This window comes from Crinia signifera, chromosome 3, assembly GCF_055691185.1.
Source record: "Crinia signifera chromosome 3, ASM5569118v1, whole genome shotgun sequence".
In the NCBI taxonomy this organism is placed as follows: domain Eukaryota; kingdom Metazoa; phylum Chordata; class Amphibia; order Anura; family Myobatrachidae; genus Crinia; species Crinia signifera.
In genome coordinates, this window is record NC_139219.1 from 279,838,232 (window position 1) to 279,863,733 (window position 25,502).

Consider the following 25,502-nt stretch of genomic DNA (forward strand, 5'->3'; position numbering starts at 1 on the left):
ATTGCTAGTTACATTGCTAATGAACATATTGGTATGCATACAGTAATTTAACATATCATTTGAAAACAGGGAGAACATGTATGGCTGGATATCAGCTCGGACAGCCGAGTGCCCATTGGTGCTGTGGTTAAGGATTCACACAGTGGACAGACTTTGCTTGAGGATGATGATGGAAAGGTAAGAGCCATATCTGTGTGCTTGGCAAAGTGTTTATATATAAATATACTAGTAAGCCCACTCAAAACAAAAGCTTTGAAAGCTAGTCCGCTACCTTCTGTGTTTGTGCATGTATGAGAAAGAGTTGTAGTTTCAATCTGCCAGCAGCTGGCAGCATTTCGGAGACTCACGGACACTACCAGGGGCGGATTGGTAAAGCGATCCGGCCCGGGAACAATCTGTAAGCAGCCCAGGTGTGTGTGTGCTCGTGCTACCACTACTGCCCGGGGGTGGTATGCTCGCGCTAACGCTACTGCCCGGGGGGGGGCTGCTTACATATGGTTGAAAGGAATTTGTATTTAAATAAATGAATGGAGAAAAGAGATGTGTTTTTCCTTGGATAAAACAAATCTTTACTGGTGTTTGCAGAGATGATACTAAGGGTCAATACAATGATTCAATTAGTTCAATACTCTGATGCATACATAAAATAACAAAAATACAAATGAAAATGGTATTACATGTAATAAGGATCAAGAACTCTGTGGTTCAGCAGAGTTATGTTCCCTGGAGTGCTTAAAGTTCCAGTTCTGTTTGTTCTCTTCACAAATGCAGATACTGAATGTCTGGTTAAATTGAATAGTAACAAAACTAAAAAGAAAAATTTAGTTTTGTTACTATTCAATTTAACCAGACATTCAGTATCTGCATTTGTGAAGAGAACAAACAGAACTGGAACTTTAAGCACTCCAGGGAACATAACTCTGCTGAACCACAGAGTTCTTGATCCTTATTACATGTAATACCATTTTCATTTGTATTTTTGTTATTTTATGTATGCATCAGAGTATTGAACTAATTGAATCATTGTATTGACCCTTAGTATCATCTCTGCAAACACCAGTAAAGATTTGTTTTATCCAAGGAAAAACACATCTCTTTTCTCCATTCATTTATTTAAATACAAATTCCTTTCAACCATAAGCAAGGGCAGAGCGCAGCACCAAAACCAATTGTTCGATACTTTAAACCCAACGGACCAGTCATCCGTAAGTGCGGCAGCTAGCCCAACAAGATTCAGTGCGCAGGTACCAAACCCCCACAAGTACTAGGGCTGCTTACATATAATTCCCGGGCCCGGGTGGTGCTGCTACTGCCGGGGGTGGGGATGGCGGACGCTACTGCCAGGGCGTGGGAGGGAGAGCACTACTCACCGATGCCGAGTCCTGCCACAGGAGCTGTCCCGGCCAGCTCCAGGTCCCTGTTGATGCAGGAGTCAGGTGACGTCATCCCATGTGGCCGCAGCATAGCCGCATAGGATGACGCCAGCACCGGGTCGGCGGCCCGGCCAGGTGGCAATCTGGACCGGCCCACCGGGAAATGGCCGGGTTTCCCGGTGGGTCAATCCGCCCCTGGACACTACACATATGTATGTATGTATATATATATATATATATATATATATATATATGGGTAGAGTTCAGCCCAGCATTCGACCTGAAGGTCCACAGGTGCCCCGGTGCCTTCTCTGTGTAATAGTATAGAATAATCCAATAAGCAGGCAGAGGCACTCAGGAGGTCTTTTCAAAAAGCAATCTTTAGTAAATAAAGTTTAGGGATTCTTCACTAAAGATTGCTTTATATATAATTATTATTATTATTTTATTTACAAGGCGCCACAAGTGTTTCGCAGCGCCGTACAAAGGAACAGTACAGGGAGACAACACTTGGCATAACATTGAATAAATAACAAAAATAGAGTACAAATAAAGAGCGCCACAGTTAAATACACATTACAGCTTAAATATTAGTAGTGAAGACTCAACCAACATAAGAGGCTTGAGGCCAATGATGGAGATGAGTATGCGGACAAAGATGGTCACTGAGTGTTTGAGTATAGGAGAGCTGTGAGTGAAATGTGAAGAGAAGAGAGCTTTGACAACAGGAGGGAAGAGGGCCCTGCTCGGAGGAGCTTACAATCTAGTAGCAAGGGGAGACAGACAGATTACAAGAGGTGCAAGCAAGTGGGTGGTGGCTAGATAGCAGGATATAAACAGGCAAGGGGTCGGAGAACCAGCTAGTTCATGCAGTGGAAGGGTACGCTTTGATGAATAGGTGAGTTTTCAGTGCCCATTTGAAGCTTTGAAGGTTGGGGAGAGTCTAACGGTATATATATATATATATATATATATATACATATATATATACACACTTAACATCGGCACTCACCTTTCCTAGTTTTGGGGTGCCCTATGGCTTGTGACCACATTGTTTAAACATATATATAATATATATGTCATGATTAAGCGCCATTCTAATGCCGGAATGGGCCTAACTGTACATACAATGTTATTGATAAGTGACCTGCATGTATCCTGTATTGTTATGAAGAAATGGTGGGTAAAAAGGTTATTCCAACAACCCTTGCCCATCTGTTTGAAAACTCAACAGGAAAGCAGAGGTTATCTCCTTCCCCCCTGCATCTATAAAACTTGTACTGAAGTCCAGGGTCTCTGGCAAAGGTCTTCACAGACCAGAGAGATGTCAGGAAAGCAATTCCCTTATAACTCTAGAATGACACCTTATTTGAGATAAGAATTAAGAGGCCCCAGGGGGGTGATTGAATGGCTAAATTGCTCATCTTCAAAAGTGAAGTCAATTAGCCAGCCCCTGGGTATATCCTAAGGAAACCCCTGGACAGGGAGATTCCTGAGGTGGGGGCTGTGATTGTGTGTGTTTTGCAAATCTTAAAAGTGTGTGTCTCACAAGACATGTTGTTAATTTTCCTTGGGATGATACGGGTCCGATACCTGTCTCTGAAATGATCCAGTATCCGGAGAGATTTCCACTCCAAACCCCGCTTCATGCTGTGTGTCCTTGAAGTGGTTTGTTTCTTTTATTCCCATTTTGTTTTATTTTGAAATTGTTTTTACGTTTGACTTACCTATTAATCATATATCTTGTAACTGTTTTCTGTAATATACTGTAAGCCTTGTAGTGTTTTCACTTAATTAAAAAGTCATAATTAGTTCTGGTATCTGCTGTTTTCCAGCCCAAGCCTCTGACGAATTCGCCAGAGCGCTACCCTGTAATTCATAATTTGGTGTGTCGGCAGAATCAAAGCTGTCGCGGACTAAGTCCAAAAAGCTTACTTTGATTGGTGGCAAGTGTAATCGTGGTGAAATACGCACACGCTTGGGATACTCAGTAGAAGTGTCACGTGGCCGCGATTCTCAGATTGTCGTATCTGGGGAATCGCTGACTAGGGTCGTGACAATATATATACCAGACAAGATTCAGGCACTACCCAGCAGCCTGTGGTGTTAAGCTTGCAGCTAGACTCTGGGGAACAGTTACGGGGAACGGGGAATTGGAGGTCAGACGTGAACCTGTGGCCGGGACCGCCGGTTAGGACGGCCACAGCGAATCCTACGCTGACTCTGTTGAGTACCCCGGGCAGATGACAAACCCCTGCAGGTACTAGGCTTCACCTGTGGCCGCCGCGTTCGAAGGAGCGAGTTAGGCCCGCTCCAACCCTGATGCAGCTAGGTCTATGAGGGGACAAGGGGTAAGCAATCGTCAGGGGTAACTCAAAAGGAGGAACTAACTACCGGGCCTGACAGTAACAAAACCCCTGTCTGCCGGCACCGGGCCAAATCCGGGAATGTGACCCAGTCACAGGCACAAGCGACAAGAGACGGGGAATCTCCACACAGAAAAACAATAACCAGAAGACTGGCAGTGAATCCCCAAAACAAGGACTGGGACAGGAGAGGGGAAAGCCCTGCCTATCCGGAATAAAACTACAGGCAAGAAAGGGAGTGGGAGTACCAGACTAAACAATGGATAAAGAGGTATGGGCCAGGCCCACGGAGGGACGAGGTCCTGAAACACCCACAAAATCACTAACAAACGGCTGGACAGCCTAAAGGGCAAAAAAGAGCTAGGCAGCTCCAAAGAAAAGAAGGAACCAGGCTCCACAGGAGCACTTACGTCACCACAAGGGAGATCACCAGGGTGGCTGGGCTGGGAGACAGGAGCAGGATGGAGAAGCTCCAAATCCCACCAGCAGGCAAGCAGGAGCTCAAACTGGAGGACCAAGAACAGGTTTAGGAAGCTGGAGACAGGGACTGCGCCAGGGACCGGAGGACAGCTAGAAAGGCTATAACCGGCGTCTGTGCCCAGCAGACGCCGGCTTATATTTGAACTTTGCGCCGCCTAGCTGACGTCAGCTGGCGACGCAGGGAGCCGCCGGGCGGAAGTTCGGGGTCGTTGCCTAGCAACGCCCCGACGCCCGAGTCCAGGACGAGGCGTGAGACGCTGGCGGGGACCACCCCCAGCGCTCACATGCCCTGTGACGTCCGCCGGCTGTCCGGGCGCAGGAGATCCCGGACAGCGGCGTTTAACAGTACCCCCCCCTTGAGGAAGGGTCAACAACCCCTTTCCACCAGGCTTATCCGGAAATTCTCGGAAAAAAATATTTTTAAGACTGGGCGCATGAAGGTCCTTATCAGGAACCCATGACCTCTCCTCAGGACCAAAGCCCCTCCAATGCACAAGAAGCTGCAATAAACCTCTAGTAAACTTGGAATCCAGAATTTTCTCTACGTGAAACTCCTTTTGTCCCCGTACCATCACTGGGGAAGACCCAGCGTTACTCCTGCGATGAAACTTCCGAGAAAAGAACACAGGCTTGAGGAGGGAGGCATGAAAGGTATTGGCGATCCTGAGGGACTTGGGTAGAGACAAGTGAAATGCTACTGGATTCACCTTTTTAATGATCTGAAAAGGACCAATAAATCGAGGTCCCAGCCTGGCTGAAGGTTGGTGAAGTTTAATGTTACGGGTCGAAAGCCAGACCCAATCACCGAGCTTAAAGCGACAAGGACGCCTAGACCTGTCTACAGACGCCTTCTCTCTCAATGCAGCCTCCTTAAGAGCAATGTGAATACTCCTCCAGATGACTCTGAGTCGAGAGGCCGAAGACGGCGAGGCCGACCCAGAAGCTTCAGGTCCCAAGGAGTTGGCTCGCGGATGAAACCCATATACTGCAAAGCACGGAGTGGTCCTAGATGCTGAATGATGTGCGTTGTTATACGCAAATTCAGCAAGTGGTAAAAAGCTTGCCCAATCATTTTGCAATTTGGACACAAAGCATCTCAAGTATTGTTTGAGGGATTGGTTCAACCGCTCTGTTTGTCCGTTGGACTGTGGGTGAAAAGCCGATGTCAAACTGGTCTTGATTTTTAATGCAGAACAGAACAGTCTCCAAAACTGTGCCACAAATTGCGGCCCGCGATCAGACACGATATTTGTGGGTAAACCATGCAATCTAAAAATGTGTTGCAAAAACAGAGCAACCAACTCCTTGGCCGAAGGTAATTGTCTCAAGGCCACAAAGTGCGCCATTTTCGAAAACCTGTCGATCACGACCCAAACCACTTGACAGTGAGTGGATACAGATAATCCTACAATAAAATCCATCGCCAAGTGTGACCAGGGTCTGACAGGAATGGACAGGGGAATCAACTCCCCCACGGGCCGAGACCTCGGAACCTTATGCTGCGCCCAACCATGACAAGATAATACAAATTCCCTGGTATCACGTGACATGCCAGGCCACCAAACAACACGAGAAAGCAGTTTCAAAGTTTTGAAGACTCCTGGATGGCCAGCCAGTTTGGAATCATGAGACTCCGATAGGACTCTACGTCTAAGAGACGGGGGAACATACAACTTGTTGGTGGGGGCTTGAGCCGGAGCCTGACTCTGAGCTTGGCGGATGAGGGCTTCTAAAGCCTGCTGGGCTCCTGCATGAATGCACGATGCAGGCAAAATGGGACTCTTGCTGATCTTGTCGTCGTGTCGGGGAAGAAAACACAGAGACAGTGCGTCAGCTCTGACGTTTTTTGAACCTGGTCTATAAGAGATAGAGAAATTAAAGCGCATGAAAAACAACGCCCACCGAGCCTGCCGGGCGTTGAGCCTCTTAGCTGTTTCGATGTATTGCAGATTCTTGTGGTCAGTGAGGACAAGAATCTGATGAACCGCTCCCTCCAACCAATGACGCCACTCATCAAAAGCCCATTTGATGGCGACCAACTCTCTATTTCCAACATCATAGTTGGCCTCTGCCGGGGAAAACTTTCGGGACATATATGCACAGGGATGCAAGTCCAACGACTCTGGATCCCTTTGAGACAAAACTGCTCCTGCCCCTATTTCGGAAGCATCCACCTCCACAATAAAGGGAAGGTCAGGATTAGGATGTTTAAGAACAGGAGCTGAGACAAAGGCTTGTTTCAAAGATTCAAAGGCCTGTTCTACCTGAGGGGACCACTGTGACGGATCGGCCCCTTTCTTGGTTAACGCCACCAACGGAGCAACAATAGAGGAAAAAGAGTGAATAAATCGCCTATAATAGTTGGCAAATCCCAGAAAGCGTTGGATTGCCTTCAAACTGGTAGGACGGGCCCAGTCTACCACAGCTTGAAGCTTCTTTGGGTCCACTTGGAAACCCTGAGAAGAAATAATGTAACCCAAAAAAGAAACCTCTGTAACTTCGAACTCACATTTTTTCAGTTTGGCAAATAATTGATTCTCCCTCAATTTTTGCAGGACTTGATGCACCTGAACTCTGTGGGAATGTAAATCTTGTGAAAAAATCAAGATGTCGTCTAAATAGACGACTACAAACTGACCTAAAAAATCACGAAGGACATCGTTGATAAAGTCCTGAAACACAGCGGGGGCATTTGAGAGACCAAAAGGCATCACCAAGTACTCATAATGCCCCGTCTGAGTACTAAAAGCCGTCTTCCATTCATCGCCTTCCTTGACTCTAATGAGATTATAGGCGCCTCTGAGGTCGATCTTGGAAAATATAGTTGCGGATCGTAATTGGTCAAAAAGTACCGCAATTAATGGAAGGGGATAGGTGTTTTTCACCGTGATTTTGTTTAGGGCCCGAAAATCAATACAAGGCCTTAAGGAACCATCCTTCTTGGCCACAAAAAAAAACCCTGCGCTGAGGGGGGACTTAGACTGGCGGATGAACCCTTTTTTTAGACTCTCCTGTACATAATCATCCATCGCCTTAGTCTCCGGAATGGATAAGGCATACAATCTACCCTTGGGTAAGGTAGCGTTGGGGACCAATTTGATGGCGCAATCATATGGGCGATGGGGCGGAAGTCTGTCCGCCTTCCCCTTAGAAAACACATCCTCAAAGTCTTGATAAGGAGGAGGTATCTCGGAGAGGGAGACAGATGCCACCAAGGCCGAGGTTTTAAGACAATGCTTAGTATAAAAGGGACTCCAACGAGCAATCTGCGCCGAACTCCAGTCAATAATGGGGTTATGTTTGACTAACCAAGGATATCCCAATACTATGGGAACGAGAGGACAAGAGGTTAACAAAAAGGAAATCTCCTCCGTATGAAATAAACCGATAGTCATCAAGACTGAGGGAGTTTGAAAAGAAATTGCCCCATTGGACAAGATATTCCCATCCAAACCCCGAAGAGTAACAAGACCTTGGAGTTTCAGATGAGGAATACCCAATGTCTGGGCTAAAGTGATATCCAGGAAATTTCCGGCCGCACCACTATCTATGAATGCTGTACCGGAAAAGTTTTTTTCCTGAAAACAAATACCACATGGAACTAATAAAGAATCGTGAGAGGAAAACAATTGCAGGCCTAAGTGAACCCTCTCCTCGTTCACTTGGCCAAGGCTTTTACTGGCCTGTTGGGACAATTTTTAAGGATATGCCCTTTGTTCCCACAGTATAAACAAAGGCCCGAACTGAACCTACGGGCTCTCTCCTCCGGAGATATGCGAGTCGCCCCATTCTGCATGGGCTCATCGATCTCCTCAGGAACTAAGGGAACATAGGGAAGTGACCGTGCTTGTATACCCCGCTCAGATCTCCGTTCACGGAGACGGCGGTCAATCTTTATGGCCAGTTCCATTAATTTATCCAGAGAACTGGGTGCAGGGTACAGGGACAGACCACAGCGGAACTGACTCCGTAAGGCAGGGTCATTCCATCCGCAATCATTTGACCACCGATGGAATTCAGTACAATAGACCTCTGCAGGGTCTTTCCCCTGTTTAAGGGCTCGGAGATGAGTCTCCGCGGAGGCCTCTCTATCAGGGTCGTCATACAACAAACCTAGCGAAGTGAAGAAGCTATCAACCGAAGACAAGGCCGGACTGTCGGAAGGTAGCCCGAATGCCCAGGTCTGAGGGTCCCCCTGTAATAAAGACATCACCATGCCTACTCGTTGAGACTCAGAACCGGATGACCGGGGACGGAGCCGGAAATACAACTTGCAACTTTCCCTAAAGTTGAAAAACGCCCTCCGATCCCCAGAGAATCGGTCGGGCAAATTCACCTTAGGTTCCGACACCCCTGGATCTGGAGGACGCATCCTCTGTTCTTGGGAGGCTACCTTTAAAGACAGATCCCGGACCATTTTTAGCCCCTGGAGTTGATCCGAGAAAGTCTGAGGAGTAGGATTCATTAAACAAAAAACGACAAGAAACAAACAAAAAAAAAGTTGTTATATAAATCCCCTTATATAACCTGTAGGGCCGGTTATAATGTTAAGCTTGCAACTAGACTGGGGAACAGTTACGGGGAACGGGGAATTGGAGGTCAGGCGTGAACCTGTGGCCGGGACCGCCGGTTAGGACGGCCACAGCGAATCCTACGCTGACTCTGTTGAGTACCCCGGGCAGATGACAAACCCCTGCAGGTACTAGGCTTCATCTGTGGCCGCCGCGTTCGAAGGAGCGAGTTAGGCCCGCTCCAACCCCGATGCAGCTAGGTCTATGAGGGGACAAGGGGTAAGCAATCGTCAGGGGTAACTCAAAAGGAGGAACTAACTACCGGGCCTGACTGTAACAAAACCCCTGTCTGCCGGCACCGGGCCAAATCCGGGAATGTGACCCAGTCACAGGCACAAGCGACAAGAGACTGGGAATCTCCACACAGAAAAACAATAACCAGAAGACTGGCAGTGAATCCCCAAAACAAGGACTGGGACAGGAGAGGGGAAAGCCCTGCCTATCCGGAATAAAACTACAGGCAAGAAAGGGAGTGGGAGTATCAGACTAAACAATGGATAAAGAGGTATGGGCCAGGCCCACGAAGGGCCGAGGTCCTGAAACACCCACAAAATCACTAACAAACGGCTGGACAGCCTAAAGGGCAAAAAAGAGCTAGGCAGCTCCAAAGAAAAGAAGGAACCAGGCTCCACAGGAGCACTTACGTCACCACAAGGGAGATCACCAGGGTGGCTGGGCTGGGAGACAGGAGCAGGATGGAGAAGCTCCAAATCCCACCAGCAGGCAAGCAGGAGCTCAAACTGGAGGACCAGGAACAGGTTTAGGAAGCTGGAGACAGGGACTGCGCCAGGGACCGGAGGACAGCTAGAAAGGCTATAACCGGCGTCTGTGCCCAGCAGACGCCGGCTTATATTTGAACTTCGCGCCGCCTAGCTGACGTCAGCTGGCGACGCGGGGAGCCGCCGGGCGGAAGTTCGGGGTCGTTGCCTAGCAATGCCCCGACGCCCGAGTCCGACGAGGTGTGAGACGCTGGCGGGGACCACCCCCAGCGCTCACATGCCCTGTGACGTCCGCCGGCTGTCCGGGCGCAGGAGATCCCGGACAGCGGCGTTTAACATGCGGCTCATGCAGAACTTGCCCGGGTGCCGTCCAAACAGGGGAGACACTCCTCTGATATGTAGATAAGGTAAATCTGGGTCTTGTATATAGTGTAACAGGATTTACTGTTCAGTGTCCTGAAGAAGCGTATCAGTGAAACACGTGTCGAATGGCAACACAATAGGCCATAGTCTAGCAGTGTCAAAAATTTTATTATAACAAATAAACGATTATCTAAACTGTCAGCTTATTTAAATCTATTCAAAAGGGAGTGGTACCCCAATCAGGGATAGACTGATGGTCTGCCTAATAGAGAAATACCTGAATGCAGAAAAACGTAGATTGATTGCAAGAACAATTAAATAGAGGTTATCTGCATATTAATGTTATTTCTGCAAATCATCCACCAGAGGGCAGCAGACCAACAAAAGTGATTCACAGGAATTTATTTTTTGCAACCATAGCAACACACTGGGAAGCAGCAATTAACTGCTGAAATATAATATGTAAAATATTGTGTAAAACACACTGCGTATAGCAGCATATTGAGCAGCAGCATCTAAAATTGAATGCTGAGGTGACATACTCTAGACCTGGGGTAGCCAACCCTTGTCCTCGAGAGCTACCAACAGTGCATGTTTTGCAGGTCTCCTCACAGAGGCCCTTATTCTGATCTGTGCGGCCGGAGCCGCATACGTTGCTCCGGCCGCACAAACCAATCCCCGCCTACAATACGGATCGCCACGGCCGTCCGTACGCGGACGGCTGGCGATTCGCATGAAAATGGTGGGGCGTACGCCTCCACCATGGTGGGAGCTGCCCCCTGCATTCGATGGTCGGCGACCATCGAAGGCAGGGCCGCACGCTCCACCAGCTCACGCAAGCTTAGACCACACGGACAATCGTCCGTGTGAAAGCTTGTATGGGGGCGGAGAGCTGACATCCGGCGATGTCAGCTTGCCGCCCCCATCACTGGCGTCATAGCCTCATTACCATGCATACGCCCCGCGTTTGCATGGGAACGCCCATGAAACGCTGGGCGTATGCATAGGGTAATGAGGCTATTAAGCCCCTCACGCCCCTATACGCCCCCTTTGCGGCGTATACATTTTTTGTGCGGCAATTTCCCCTGCACATGCGCAGAGTGACCTCTGCGCATGTGCAGAGTGAAAACATCGGCGGTACGGCCGCACGCGGGCCGTACCGCCGAGATCAGAATAAGGGCCAGAATCACAAGTGAGATAATTAGCTCCATCTGTGTATCTTTTAAATTGTGTCAGTGATTAATGAGTGCAGCTGTGCAGCAGCTAGGTTGTCTGGAAAATGTGAACTGTTGGTAGCTCTCGAGGGCTAGGGTTGGCTACCACTGCTCTAGACACTGTATGAAGCGTGTTATACATAGCAGCATACAGGGAAGCAGCATTTAAAATCAGTTGCAGAAGTGGTATACCCTAGATAATGTGTAAAGCACTTGCCTATAAATGAATAGGTTATAAAGGGTGAGTTAAGTGGATATAACACTGCCATTTTAGAAAACATCCACTAGAGGTCAACAAAACATCACAAATGAATTACAGGAATTTATAACTGAAAAAGAACATTTGCAAATACACACCTGCTATACTTTATTGAATAAGATCCCAGCTGAGGAGAGTGACATACAGGGGCTGGCTGGCAACTTTTAGCCTGGGGGGCAAGGCCAGAGCACCGGCCCATAAGTAACAGTGCATAGGTAAATTGAGTTAAAAAAAAAAAAAAACAATAATAGGACACCACAGGCTGCTCCCCTGTATAATAAATAATAGAATCCCACAGGCTGCTCCCCCTGTATAATATCAGCACACCACAGGCTGCTCCCCCTGTATAATAATAATAACGGGACAACAGCAGGCTGCTCCCCTGTATAATAATAATAATAATAATAATAATAATAATAATAATGGGACCCCCACAGGCTACTTCCCCTGTATAATAATAACTGGACCCCCACAGGCTGCTCATCCTGTATAATAATAATAATGGGACCCCCACAGGCTGCTCCCCCTGTATAATGGGACACCACAGGCTGCTCCCCCTGTATAATAATAATGGTACCCCCACAGGCTCCCCCTGTATAATGGGACACCACAGGCTGCTCCCCTGTATAATAATAATGGTACCCCCACAGGCTGCTCCCCTGTACAATAACAATAATTGGACCCTCACAGGCTGCTCCCCCTGTATAATAATAATAGGACACCACAGGCTGCTCCCCTGTATAACAATAGGACCCCCACAGGCTGCTCCCCTGTACAATAACAATAATTGGACCCTTACAGGCTGCTCCCCCTGTATAATAATAATAGGACACCACAGGCTGCTCCCCTGTATAACAATAGGACCCCCACAGGCTGCTCCCCTGTATAATAATAATAGGACACCACAGGCTGCTCCCCTGTATAACAATAGGACTCCCACAGGCTGCTCCCCTGTACAATAACAATAATTGGACCCTTACAGGCTGCTCCCCCTGTATAATAATAATAGGACACCACAGGCTGCTCCCCTGTATAACAATAGGACCCCCACAGGCTGCTCCCCTGTACAATAACAATAATTGGACCCTTACAGGCTGCTCCCCCTGTATAATAATAATAGGACACCACAGGCTGCTCCCCTGTATAACAATAGGACCCCCACAGGCTGCGCCCCTGTATAATAATAATAGGACACCACAGGCTGCTCCCCTGTATAACAATAGGACCCCCACAGGCTGCTCCCCTGTACAATAACAATAATTGGAACCTTACAGGCTGCTCCCCCTGTATAATAATAATAGGACACCACAGGCTGCTCCCCTGTATAACAATAGGACCCCCACAGGCTGCGCCCCTGTATAATAATAATAGGACACAACAGGCTGCTCCCCTGTATAATAATAGGACCCCCACAGGCTGCTCCCCCTGTATAATAATTATGAGACCCCCACAGGCTGCTCCCCCTGTAAAATAATAATGAGACCCCCATAGGCTGTATAATAATATAACCCCCTGTATAATAATAATGGGAGCCCACATGCTGTTTCCCCTATATAATAATAATAAAAGGGACCCCCCCAAAGGCTGCTCCCCCTAATATAAATAACAACTGGACCCCGGCCACCGGCTGCTCTGGCTTACCTGATCTTGACGCCGGACCGAGGTGGGCTGCAGCACGGGGATGTAGAAGTGGAACGCACTGGAGCTCCGACTGGGCTCCAGAAACATGGCCGGCGGCCTCCTTCACTTAGACAAGTCCTCAGTGCAGGAGTCCGGCGGCCATGTTTCTGGAGACCAGTCTGAGACTGGTCAGCGTCAGCCAGCCCAGCCGTGGCTGCAGGAGCAGCCTAAAAACACAAGCGGCCCGGGGCGGCACATTGAGCGGCCTGGGGGGTACATGGCACTCTGCCCCCCGGCCCAGCCCGCCCCTGGTGACATATCACCCCAATATAATGTGTAAACACCAACACAGTAATCCCAATATTTATTAGTTGGGAACCCCAGATGCATAATAATTGAAAGTTAAAACATCCATAACATTGCCAAAAATATCCCTGATTGTCGGTGTTCTCTAGAAAACAGAGAAATAGGAAGTTAATCCTATCTGTCTAGATCCCACTGAAAATCGAAGTACCCTCCACAGCTATATACATTGTATCGTAATAACTACTACAAAATAAAATGACAATAAAATAATTTCATTAAAGTTTATTAGATACAAAGTGTTACAAAATGAAGTGACAATAGAACAACAAGCAGTCTTCATTGAAGTTTGTAAAACCAACAGAAAGGACAATATACTGTACGTCCCAGGCAGACTGCCAAAAAACAGTGTTATCAATATTACTGACAGTAAAAGGCCAAGCAGACAAACAGCTACATTTCAGTATATATCCTCCTGAAGTGACAGTGATAACTAGACACTGAACTAGACCAGCCTATTTTAAAAACAAGTCTATATACACACTTTTTCTTTCTTTATAGGTGCATATGTGCACTTCACGTATATGTATGTTAATGTGTGTTTGTTAATTTTAACCTCTGCAATATTTCACTGAAATAAGGAGGGACACTATCTGTGTACGAAAACGAAATTCAATAAAGTTTAAAGTAAAAAAAAAAAATCTCTCTCCAGGAGTGCGTCCACAGTGCAAGACTCTTTCTTCTCTTCTTTGTTATTTCCTTATGGTTGATAAATGGTTGATTCTGCAATAACTTTGTTATTTAATATACCATGGAAGATTTGTCCCCTTTAAATATGTAACAACTGTACTGGTTTATGGACAGATACAAATCCAAATAATAATGATAAATTAATATTTAGTTCAAATGTAACTTTTTTCTGCTTTGTTACACCAGGAACACTGGATTTCTGCACGGAACATGGGCAGCATACACACTATGCACCCAAGCTCGGCCCAGGGTGTGGAAGACATGATCAGACTGGGAGACCTTAACGAAGCTGGCATTGTCCACAACTTGCACATGCGATACAAAGAGAACAACATCTATGTAAGACATCACCAACCAGAATTAGCTGTGTAGCTGAAACCCACTGTATACCAGGGATACCATTTATGCTAATGAGTTTCCTTTACTTCTCACAATCAGCGCTCAGCGTTTGAAGCGTGAGGATAACAATCTAGATGCATATTTTTTATTGCAGACATACACTGGGGCCATCTTGGTGGCTTTGAATCCATACGAAGAGCTGCCTTTGTATCACAATGAACAGATCCAAATGTACAGGAACCGACGACTTGGAGAGCTTCCTCCTCACATTTTTGCACTGGCTGATACCTGTTTCTTCAACATGCAGAGGACAAGAACCGACCAGTGCTGTGTAATCAGGTACTGACTCTATAACACACAATGGGACAGATATATTAAGGCTGGTAAAGTGATAAAGTGAAGATTAAGTGGCAGGTAATAACGCACCATCCAATTAACTCCTAACCATCATTTTCAAACACAGCTGATTGGCTGTGCATTAATAATAAGGTAATTTTGCCCTACAGAAAAATACCTCTTTCCGCGATCCCATAACATTTTATTGTCCTAAAACATATATAAAAAAGATGTCCTAATTTAGCCAAAACATGTAGGTCAAGCATGTCCAAACTGTGGCCCTCCGGCTGTTATGAAACTACACATCCCAGCATGCCTTGCCATACTTTTAGCATTCCCTAATAGCAAAACTATGGCAAGGCACAATGGGACTTGTAGTTTCACAACAGCTGGAGGGCCATAGTTTGGACATGCATGAGTAGGTAATTGCATTTACTCCAAGTCAGAATAGAAATATAAAGCCAAATCTATTCACCAGAATGAAGAAGGTTTAATGTTTTGGATAATTACATGGTAGTTGGGCTCCCAGCAGTCAGGTAGTCTAATGACCATCACATGATGTGGAAGACACACACGCACATCTAAGGTTACTCAGAGCAACCTTAGAAGTGCGTGTGCACTCTGAGGGAAGTGGCCGGGCAGCTGACACCTGGTGATGTCGGCTGCCTGCCCCCCGTTCCCGCGTCATTTGCTCATTAGCATTAAACGCTGGGCAGTCCCATATGCAAATTAGATGGCCCTCGCCCCTCTCCACCCCCCGCCCAAACACATGGCTGTGTGCATCTGGCAAACAATCTGTTCGATGTGGACGAGCGCAACCAGCGTATGCACATGCGTAGAAATGATCCTGCACATACGCCCACCATCAATGCTTGCAAATATTCTGGTCCGTGCAAAGGGCCAATATACAGATTCTCTACTTGTGTTGTTTATCAGGAATCCCGTTTTAAACATTGTCTCTCCCTCACATGCCACATTTCATTTCAGCGGAGAGTCTGGAGCTGGGAAGACAGAGAGCACAAAGTTAATGCTGCAGTTTCTGGCATCGTCTAGTGGCCAACATTCCTGGATAGAGCAGCAAATTCTGGAGGCCAATCCTATAATGGAAGGTGGGCCAGATATGGAATTAGCTTTCATTTTTCAGTCATTGTATTTTAATTATAATTAAAAGAATTGTAAAGATTCTAATGCATGTGTTATATGGAGAATCAATAACATGAACTGTTGATAGGGTTATATTTACTAAACTGCAAGTTTATGTTTGCTTTAACTTTCAAAAATCTAAATCAACCTGCCAGCAAACGAAAATGTGCTCTTATTACATATCTGATACTGTTGTATAATTATTCCTTTCATTTTATTTGATTTTCATAGCCTTTGGAAATGCGAAAACCATCAGGAACGACAACTCTAGTCGCTTTGGAAAATACATAGAAATTCACTTCTCCAAGGTGAATGTGATTGAGGGTGCTCGCATTGAGCAATTCCTGTTGGAGAAGTCACGTGTCTGCAGACAGGTCAGTCACCACCTAGAACATCATTTCCACTGCTATTACACACTATCTACATTACTGGTACATAATTTGTACCAGTAATGATGGCCAGAATTTAGAAAGCCACAGGTGTGACCATATAGAAATGGGGGATACCTGTTTGCTTACTATGTGAGCATCCATCTCTCATCTGTTCAACTGTCAGAAAATGTAATACTGTATATGTAGGATCTCCACATTAGCTGAATCTCCATAGTGAACGTTCACATGTAAAAATACTCTCAATTTTGTAAAGGGCATGCTGGTATCACTGTCCACACATTCTATGTTCTCTGTTTAACTCAAACTCTGAATCACATCCGTGGCATGAACCCATAATCTTTTGATATGGCCTATTGGTGTAAACTGTGATAATATAACCAGGCGCCCAGAGTTTGAAGATATAATCCAATTTATTAATAACAAATCAATGAAAAATTGTAACACAATAAAATGCCTTTAAAATTAATAAAAGGAGATGAATCCTTACCCCTAAGGGTATTTGGAGCCAGCAAGGGATGGTGTTAGGGCAGGGATGCAGTCCGGAAGTGCACCCTGCAGTGGCCCCAAATACCTTAGCACTTGGCAAGTTCACTCAAAAAGATCAGTTTGGTCAGTCACTGTTACCGACGCATTTCGAGCCTCTGGTGCTCTTCTTCCAAGGCAGTGGAAGAAGAGCTGCCTTGGAAGAAGAGCACCAGAGGCTCGAAACGCGTTTTTGCCAATGCACATGCGTGAAAGTTGCACTGTGCATGTGTCTCTATGGTAGTGACAGGCAAGTAACAGTGTAGGCCTTTGCAGAATTTCACAACTTGCGACTGCAATTCCATCTCTGTTATAATGGATCTGGCATCTAACCAGGGCCTGATTCCTGGTTACAGGTGCCCTAGGCTAATACACATGTAGCTCTCATTTGTAATGCTGCTTAACACACGTGTATGGGCGCTCAGCAACTCGCCAGTCATACTGCCCATGTGTACAGTATGTAATGAAAGTTATACAACTGGCATTTAGGATCGAATACTTGGGGTGTGTGAAGGAGACCAGCTGCCGTTGTACCACAATGTACATAAAGTAGTGGTTCCATTAGTACGTGGCACAGCCATCTGGCAGTCACCTCAAAAAGTTTACAAACCCCCCCCCCCCAGTAAATCAGGATGGGTGATAGCTAACAAGCAGTCTTTCATTTTATTCCCCAGCTGTCACCTGCAAGGTTCCAAAACTCTCCACCCCCCACCCCCATCCTACCGCCCTAGGCTGCATCCTAGTCAGCCTATTGGTTAATCAGACACTGCATCTTACTTCCGACAGCCATGCTGAGCAACCATAGGGTTGACTAAGAAAATCGCTTAACGATTGATGTGCGCCTGATGTCTGTGTCTTCGTACACAATCTGTGGATTGGAGATGCTTCCAGTAGGCAAGGCCTTCCAGATGTTCATAGAGGCCCGTGGAAAATCACCCCATCTTTCTTTAAAAAAACACAGAAAAATGCATGTCTACTGTATTATAAATTGATTTAAATGATTTACTTTTGTGACAAGGAATCACATACTGTAGACTGGATTAAAAATAAATCTGGTTCTTTATTTGTAACAGGTAGACAGCATACCATGATAACAGATTGGCAATTCTTACGGTACAGCAGTTCTCAGATTACATCAATGGCAGGTTTTAGCAGGCAACATACAAGCTTCACAATAAGGATAATATACATAGTAACATAGTCATTAAGGCTGAAAAAAGACGTTAGTCCATCGAGTTCAGCCTATCTGACTTGAGTAAGTCATATCTTTAGGATTCCCCTAGTGCAGTGGTTCCCAAACTGTGCGCCTAGGCTCCCTGGGGTGCCTCGGGACACTTGCAGGGGTGCCTCGGGTTAGTCATCCAGGACCAATTCAAATTGTTTATGATCAATTATTTCTGGACAAAACCAGTGCTGGTGGCTGCCAATCATAAAATGTGTACAATCAGAACCAAATCCTGCCCTTTACCACATAACTGAACCTAAGAAGCACATATAAACACAATCTACCTAATTTGATATATATTTTTTGGGGCCTAGGGGTGCCGTGGAAAAATTCTGATACTCTAGGGTGCCGTGATTAGAAAAAGTTTGGGAACCCCTGCCCTAGTGGCAAAAAATGTATCCAGTTTCAATTTAAATTCAATAACAGTAGTTGCTGTAACCACCCCCACCGGCAATGAGTTCCAGAGTTGTACTGCTCTAATAGTAAAGAATCTTCTTCTTAATTCAGTACAGAATTTTGTTTCCTCGAGCCTCAGTACATGCCTGCGTGTCCTAAGTATAGGCCTGTTAGTGACCAATCATCTCCCAGTTCCACATCATTCCCAATCCTGTATTTGAACATACTAATCATATCACCTCTCAACCTCCGTTTCTCCAGTGAAAACATGTTCAGCCTGGTTAACCTATCTTTGTATTCTAGTGATTCGAGAACTTTTACTAGCTTAGTCGCTCTGCTCTGTATCTGGTCCAATACAGTTATGTCCTTTTTAAGGTGCGGTGCCCAGAACTGAACACAGTATTCCAAGTGTGGTCTCACCAATGCCTTGTAAAGAGGCATTATCACATTGGCATCCCTTGAATCCATTCCTCTTTGAATGCATGTCAGTGTCTGGTTTGATTTTCCTGTTGCACTTGAGCAGTGTGCACTATTACCCATTTATTCAGCTATGATAACCCCCGAGTTGTTCTCTACAGCAGAATTCCCTATAATAACTCCATTTAGCTTATAAGTAGCTTGTTAATTTTTTAATTACTTTTCACTTATTATTATAATTACTTTGACTGCTTTTTCCAACTTTTCGCCCACCTTTCCAGTTTAATGAAGTCACTTTGTAGTGTATCCACAAATATTGCAATTTTACTCACTATGTCACTTTCTATATCATTAATAGATATATTAATGTCAAAGCCCACTTCTCTTCACATTTCACTCACAGCTCTCCTATACTCAAACACTCAGTGACCATCTTCGTCTGCATACCCATCTCCATCATTGGCCTCAAGCCTCTAGTTCAGGGGTGGCCAACCGGTCAGAGGTAAAGAGTCGAAAAATATCGGTAGTCAAGCTAAAGAGCCGACATCATGCGCGCGCCGAAGGCGCATGCGCCAAAAAAAGGGTGTAGTTTATTTTGAACCCTTGGGTGGGTGTGATACAAATATGCCTCCAATAGTGCAGTGCCATATATACATATGCCCTCCACTGTGCCAGGAATGCACCACACGGTGCCGGGTATGCCCCTATGGTGCCAGAAAGCTGGTATGCCCCCACAGTGCCACAAACTGCTATGCCCCCACAGTGCAAATTTCCCAGCAGCAGCACTCACCGTTGTTGCTGCTACTGCCGGACGGGGAGAGGACAGACTGGTGTCCCCCTACATTCCTCCTGTCATGTCACTGATGGGAGGAGAGCACAGCACACACTGCGCGTCTCCTTCCCCCTCACTTCCCTGTGACTGGGCTGTCCACCAATCAAAGCTCGCTGGCCGGCTCCTGATTGGCTGCTGGCCCGCGAGCTCTGATTGGCGGACGGCCCAGTCACAAGGATGCACAGTAAGGGGTAGGAGAGATGCGCGATGCATGCTCTCCTCCCCTCAGAAGGAGAAGGAATTCAGGGAACCAGCAGCAGGGGTACTGGGACGGACAGTGGGCGGCGGGCAGCAGTGGGAGCAGGAGCCTCACTTTACAAGGGGGAGAGCCGCATGAGGCTCAAGAGCCACGGGTTGGCCACCACTGCTCTAGTTGTATGTTGATTGAGTCCTCACTACTTACATTTAAGCTGTAATGTGTATTGAACTGTGGTGCTCTTTATTTGTACTCTACTTTTGATATTTTTTCAATGTTATGCCAAGTTTTGTCTCCCTGTATTGTTCCTTTGTACGGCGCTGCGAAACACTTGTGGCGCCTTATAAATAAAATAATAATAATATTAAACAAGGTGGGTCCCAATATTGAACCTTGCAGGACTTCACTTTGGACCTTACCCCAGCTGGAATGTATGCCATTTAAAACCACTCTCTGTCCCAATTGTGCAACCCATGCTGACCCTTACTTATCACTTTCTCCTGTTCTAGGAAATTTTGGATACTATCTCTTATTATTCCTTCTAATATTTTCCCCACAATGGATGTAAGGCTGACCGGTCTATAATTTTCAGGTTTATTTTTGCGACCTTTCTTCCATATTGGTACTAGCTAACGTAATCCCCACATTCCCCCTAGCCTATGGCCCAGCCATTAAAAGGTATTGTGAACACTAACCCTCTGCTCTGGACAAACATATAAAAGGAAGTAACAGGTGTTGTTAATTAGACGGGATTCACAATAAATCTTAGGAAAATTCAGGCTGGATCTCACTAGCCCTGCTGCTCTAAATCCTGGACTGGATCTTCCACATTCACCTCATGTGGAACTATGCTGTCCCCACCACACTTATTAAAATTAGCAAACAAAGTGCTGTATACTGTACAAATACTGATTTACAGGATAATAGTACATTTCAAATAAAAGAGCTTTTCTAGCTTAAGTGTTAGGTTTGAACTGGTTTTGCTTGGCGATTTACTAACATGGGAGGTCTATTTCAGATGGGATATTGCTAAGGACAACCGATCAGATTCTATCTATTATCTTCTAGAAGGTGCTAAATAAATAAGAAGTAGATTCTAATTGGTTGCCCATAGCAACATCACAAATTTCCCCCATACTTAAGGATAATGCATTTGAAATGTTGGTCATAAGATATATGTATTATTTTATGTATATCACCACTGTTATTGTTAATCAGGCTTCAAGTGAAAGAAACTATCACATATTCTACAGCATGCTGCTTGGAATGGGATCAGAGCAAAAGAAGCAATTTAACCTGGGCAACTCTTCAGACTACAAGAATCTGACTATGGTAATCCCCTTTTCCTTGTGTCTCAGATTTCCTTCTTTACTATAATATCATTATGAGCAGGGCCGTCCTGATGAATGTGCCGGGTATGCAGACGCCTAGAGAGCCGAACTGAAGCGGGTGCTGCCAGTTGCGTATCTACCGTGTGTGCCATCTCCTTCCCTGTAGCCTGCGCACAGCCATTCCCAGCGCAGGCTGCAGGGAAGGAGATGGGACCCGTCCGCAGCTGCTAGCACTGGAGAGAGAGCGGGAGGTGGATCTAGTCCTTTCTTCTGGGGAGGGGGCCGTTTAAGATTAAATTTGACAACACTCCTCCCCTTTCCAGTCCTGACTCCTCACCTTCTTGGGGCCCATTACTCTTAAATCACCCCGGCGGTACTTGTTTAGTTTCACGGCGGCAGCATGGCCGCACGCTGCTTCCGGGTTCGGCACTCGGCAAACTTTCTAAAATAAACAAAATAAACTCCATGCCAACGTGGATAGTTCATACCCCCACTTTTAGATAGTGTGACGAGCGTAGCGAGCCACCGAGCCCGTAGAGTGGGCGAGTGGGGACTCAGACGTGCGGCCATGCTGCCGCCGTGAAACTAAACAAGTACCACCACGGCTGTCACTATTTTGTCTGTTACCCATGAATCAATACTACAACGTTAACAGCTATGATAGGAACGGGTACTTACCTCCCTGTAGCAGATATTTCTGTAGCTTAGCAACCTCATTAACTTCCAAGGGGGACCTGGCATCTGAGGACAGTACCATGGTGAAGGGGTGAGGTATGGCCAGTGCGACAGGCTTGTATTAGTGAGGAGGGCCTGGTGATGCCCCCAAGAGGCAAAGCAGTGGTTGTGTGTGGGAATATTTAAATGTCTTCTGTTAGGCGCTAAGTACATGAGTGGCAGCAGAGAGTGTGTGGCTGCTGGTGTTGGACTGGGGGAGACAGGGCTCTGTGGGAAAGGGACATTATTACTGTAAATTATCAGGGTGGTAGTGACCAGTAATAAAGGGAGCACTGTCAGGGCTGCACAGCTGTCACCTGCACACACACACACACACACACACACACACACACACACACACACACACACACACACACACATATATCTAGGTAGTATAACAAATTTATCAAAGCATATATTTTTTTTTCCATTTTTCCTGCATTTGGGTGGAAATTTTTGATTGTCATACATTGTACATTGTCATACATTGTAACATTTCCAGGTTTTTGTTCCCACCAGATAGATAAGACAGAAAAATCTGTATATGTGTGTGCATACCTTAACCCATATTTGGGGAGAGGAGTGACATGCCCTGTTCAGAGTGATGCTGCACAAGTCAGGGAGCAGCAGCTGTGAGTGTAATGGCTTCTGCAGAGTGTCTAAATGACAGGACAGATGAAAGAAGTCTTATGCTGATTAACTGCGGTAGAATAATTTATTGTGACCTGTGTCTGGAAGCTTGGCTCACACTCACCGACACTGACAAAAGCTGGGAGGGAGGAGGGAGCAGGACTTTAAAGAGTGTTTGTTTACCCTGGCTGATGGCATAATGGGGGGGGGGGGGATCACCCTCTTCGCCCCCCTCTGTATCCATCCCTGCCTGCCTGCCCCACCATCGTTATGCAGCCAGCCGTGGCCACACACTGCCTGCCTGCCTCCCACACCACCACCGGTCTGCTGTTGAAGGACTCAGTCATCACATCCCAGCTTACACGGCTCTGCAGCGCTAAAGCAGATCCAATCTGTGGCAGGTGGAGGGGGTTCTTTTCAGAGAGGGGGGCCCAGGGGTCCTTATGCACAAAGTCAACATGGTTGATATAAAAATACACATGTAAAGAGCGACGTGAGGTGGTTTTTTTTAGGTTTGTCACTTTTTATGTTGTAGCACATGGATCACCAATGAGTGTACCGCGTCCCCTTACATGGCTCACATTGCGCCATTCTTCGGGCAAGGTGCCTCTTGGAGCACTTTACCAGTGGCGGCTCTTACCGTTTTGGAGGAGACCCCCCGCTGCCGACTCCATGTGCCCCAGCTGCCGCGCTCCCCAGCCTCTGGTCCCCTTGCATTTGTACACAGAGAGGCATCCCGGAGGGACTGCCTTGAGTGACGGCAGGTCGGACTTCCAATAGGAAGTCACTGCCAGTAACAGTGAAGCCATTGCAGTCTCACAGACTGCATCTGGTTTCACTTTAGGCAGTGTGGTTTCTCAGTGGTTCTCAGTTGGTTTTGGTTATTAGTAAATCCTTGGATTCTGAAACCTTAATTTAGTAAATATACCCATTTTACACTGTAATAAAGACATTAATGCATTGCCATTTGTTGTGTGGAAAGTTTTGTCAATGTACTAAGAGGCCCTGGATAATTTAATTACATAAATGTAAAGAGGTATACTTCACATCAAGCTCTCTTCTAATTTTAGGGAAGCTGCACAGTCTGTGAGGGTCGCAATGATGTCAGAGATTACACTCAAGTTTGTGCTGCTATGAAGATTCTTCTTTTCTCTGAGCAAGATCAAACTGACATTTTTAAATTGTTGGCAGCTATTCTACACCTGGGCAACTTGGAGTTCCAAAGTACGTACTGTTTTTTTACTTCGATTTTTGCTTAGGTAAAACATAAGTCATATTGGTTGGTGTCTGTAGTCCATGAAGTATTTGCATGTCTTACAATGTACTCAGTCTATACTCAGTCATTTGGTTTTACTTGCAGGTACGATGTATGGAAATCTCGATGGCTGTGATGTTCGTGATTCCATCCATTTGACCAGTGTTGCCACTTTGCTTGAGGTAGCCAAGAGATTTTTTTCTTCCTTAGTGATGAATATTTTGACATGAGATCATTTTCAGCTTAGTTTAGTTGAGCCTTTAAAATGTGACATTAAGACCTCTTTGACCCCTATAGATAATATACAAGCTGACTCTTATAAAAGTGCTTTACACATATTGACCTTGGATCTGTCTATCTATGCTAGTCTACATACAGGACTAGGCAGGTTGCTGTTTGTTTTATGTAAACCATATCAATGTATCAGATCTTCTGGGGAAAGCTTTATTAGTTTGTTTTATCCTTCACAAAGCATTTTCTATCATTTATTCTCCTGAAGGAGAGCACCAGCAGTTTCTGAAGAAGGCATTCACTACTGCTCAAGGCATAAACACCCTGGTACTTATCTTCCTTTGTTTATGAATGTCTGGGCCTCTTCCATTGAAGTAGAACTGTTCCTACTGTATTTCCACATTAATAGGTTGGCACACATTATCCATGAGGTTCCTTTTCCATGAAAGTCTCATCTGTTGATTAGAACAACTCTGTTTGAGCCTTACATACTGGAAAATAGGAGCATTTCACCCTACAATCAGCTCAACAGTTGTACAGTATCTTCAGCAAGCTAGGTGGGCATCTTTGTTCTCCGACTTTGATTTCATTGTTTCCTGTAGCAGAGGTTCAAGATACTTGTTTTGATCCATTTGGTCAAGACGCTCTTAAGTAACCAACTCCAAAGTTAGTAGCAACATCTATTTTTTTTACAACTCCTCCTGGAACACCTTCACATTGTGGTGCATATCCATCCCAAGCTTCTTCTTTGGATTCATAAGGGTAAATTTATTTAAGTTTTTAGAAGTGAGAGATGTTGAACATAGCACCCAATCAAATTCTATCATTTATCTAGCACCTTGTAGCGGGTACTAGCTTATTAACTGCTATGGACAACATCTCTCACTTCTAAAAACTCAGGCCAGGTATACATTAGGTGATATATGTACCTGGCGATATTAGTGGCGACAGGGGTGCTGGCATGCGGCAGGGAAGGAGCGACGGCGGGGGGCATGCTGCAGCATGGCCATCATTAAAGAGGTTCTTCCTTATTTGAACCGAACAGATGAGGGAGGGGAAGTTAATGATGCATGGAAGCATGCATCATTACCGATGTTGAGTGTACAAACTGGACAAGAAAGTAAAATATATCTCTCAGGAGGGAACCAAGTGATATCTTTTACTCATCTTGTGTGTATGGGGCTTCACCATAAATTTACCCCATAATATTGAGTATTAGGCATTAAGAGCAGTGAGGTCAGTGACTTTGAAGGCGCTGACTTGTATCAGTCAAATTTACACATAATCATATAAAAATGATTACAAAAATAAAGATACTAATACGGAATGTTATAAATATCTTCTGTATATTATTCTAATCATTTTTATAGTCAAAACTCTGGAGTATACTGAACAAAACAGGTGAGCACTGCTTACCCTGCCTACAATGACAGCACATCACCTGTATCAAGACATACTAGCACCAAGAAACCTCTAGATTTATTACCAGTGGTCATTTGTACATTCATTTTAAGAAATAAGAAAC

At 45.6% G+C, this 25,502-nt stretch overlaps 1 protein-coding gene across 1 annotated transcript in view; it reads left to right on the top strand.

Annotated features, from left to right (window-relative positions):
- The window catches only part of MYO7B (myosin VIIB), a 177,287-nt gene that overhangs the window by 71,179 nt on the left and 80,606 nt on the right, over window positions 1–25,502 (top strand). Inside the window, exons 4-11 of the mRNA XM_083178235.1 lie at window positions 70–177; window positions 14,205–14,357; window positions 14,512–14,696; window positions 15,681–15,802; window positions 16,068–16,210; window positions 21,035–21,148; window positions 23,562–23,715; window positions 23,852–23,928. Of these exons, the coding sequence (XP_083034361.1) occupies window positions 70–177; window positions 14,205–14,357; window positions 14,512–14,696; window positions 15,681–15,802; window positions 16,068–16,210; window positions 21,035–21,148; window positions 23,562–23,715; window positions 23,852–23,928 (1,056 nt within the window). The remainder of the gene's footprint in view (window positions 1–69; window positions 178–14,204; window positions 14,358–14,511; window positions 14,697–15,680; window positions 15,803–16,067; window positions 16,211–21,034; window positions 21,149–23,561; window positions 23,716–23,851; window positions 23,929–25,502) is intronic.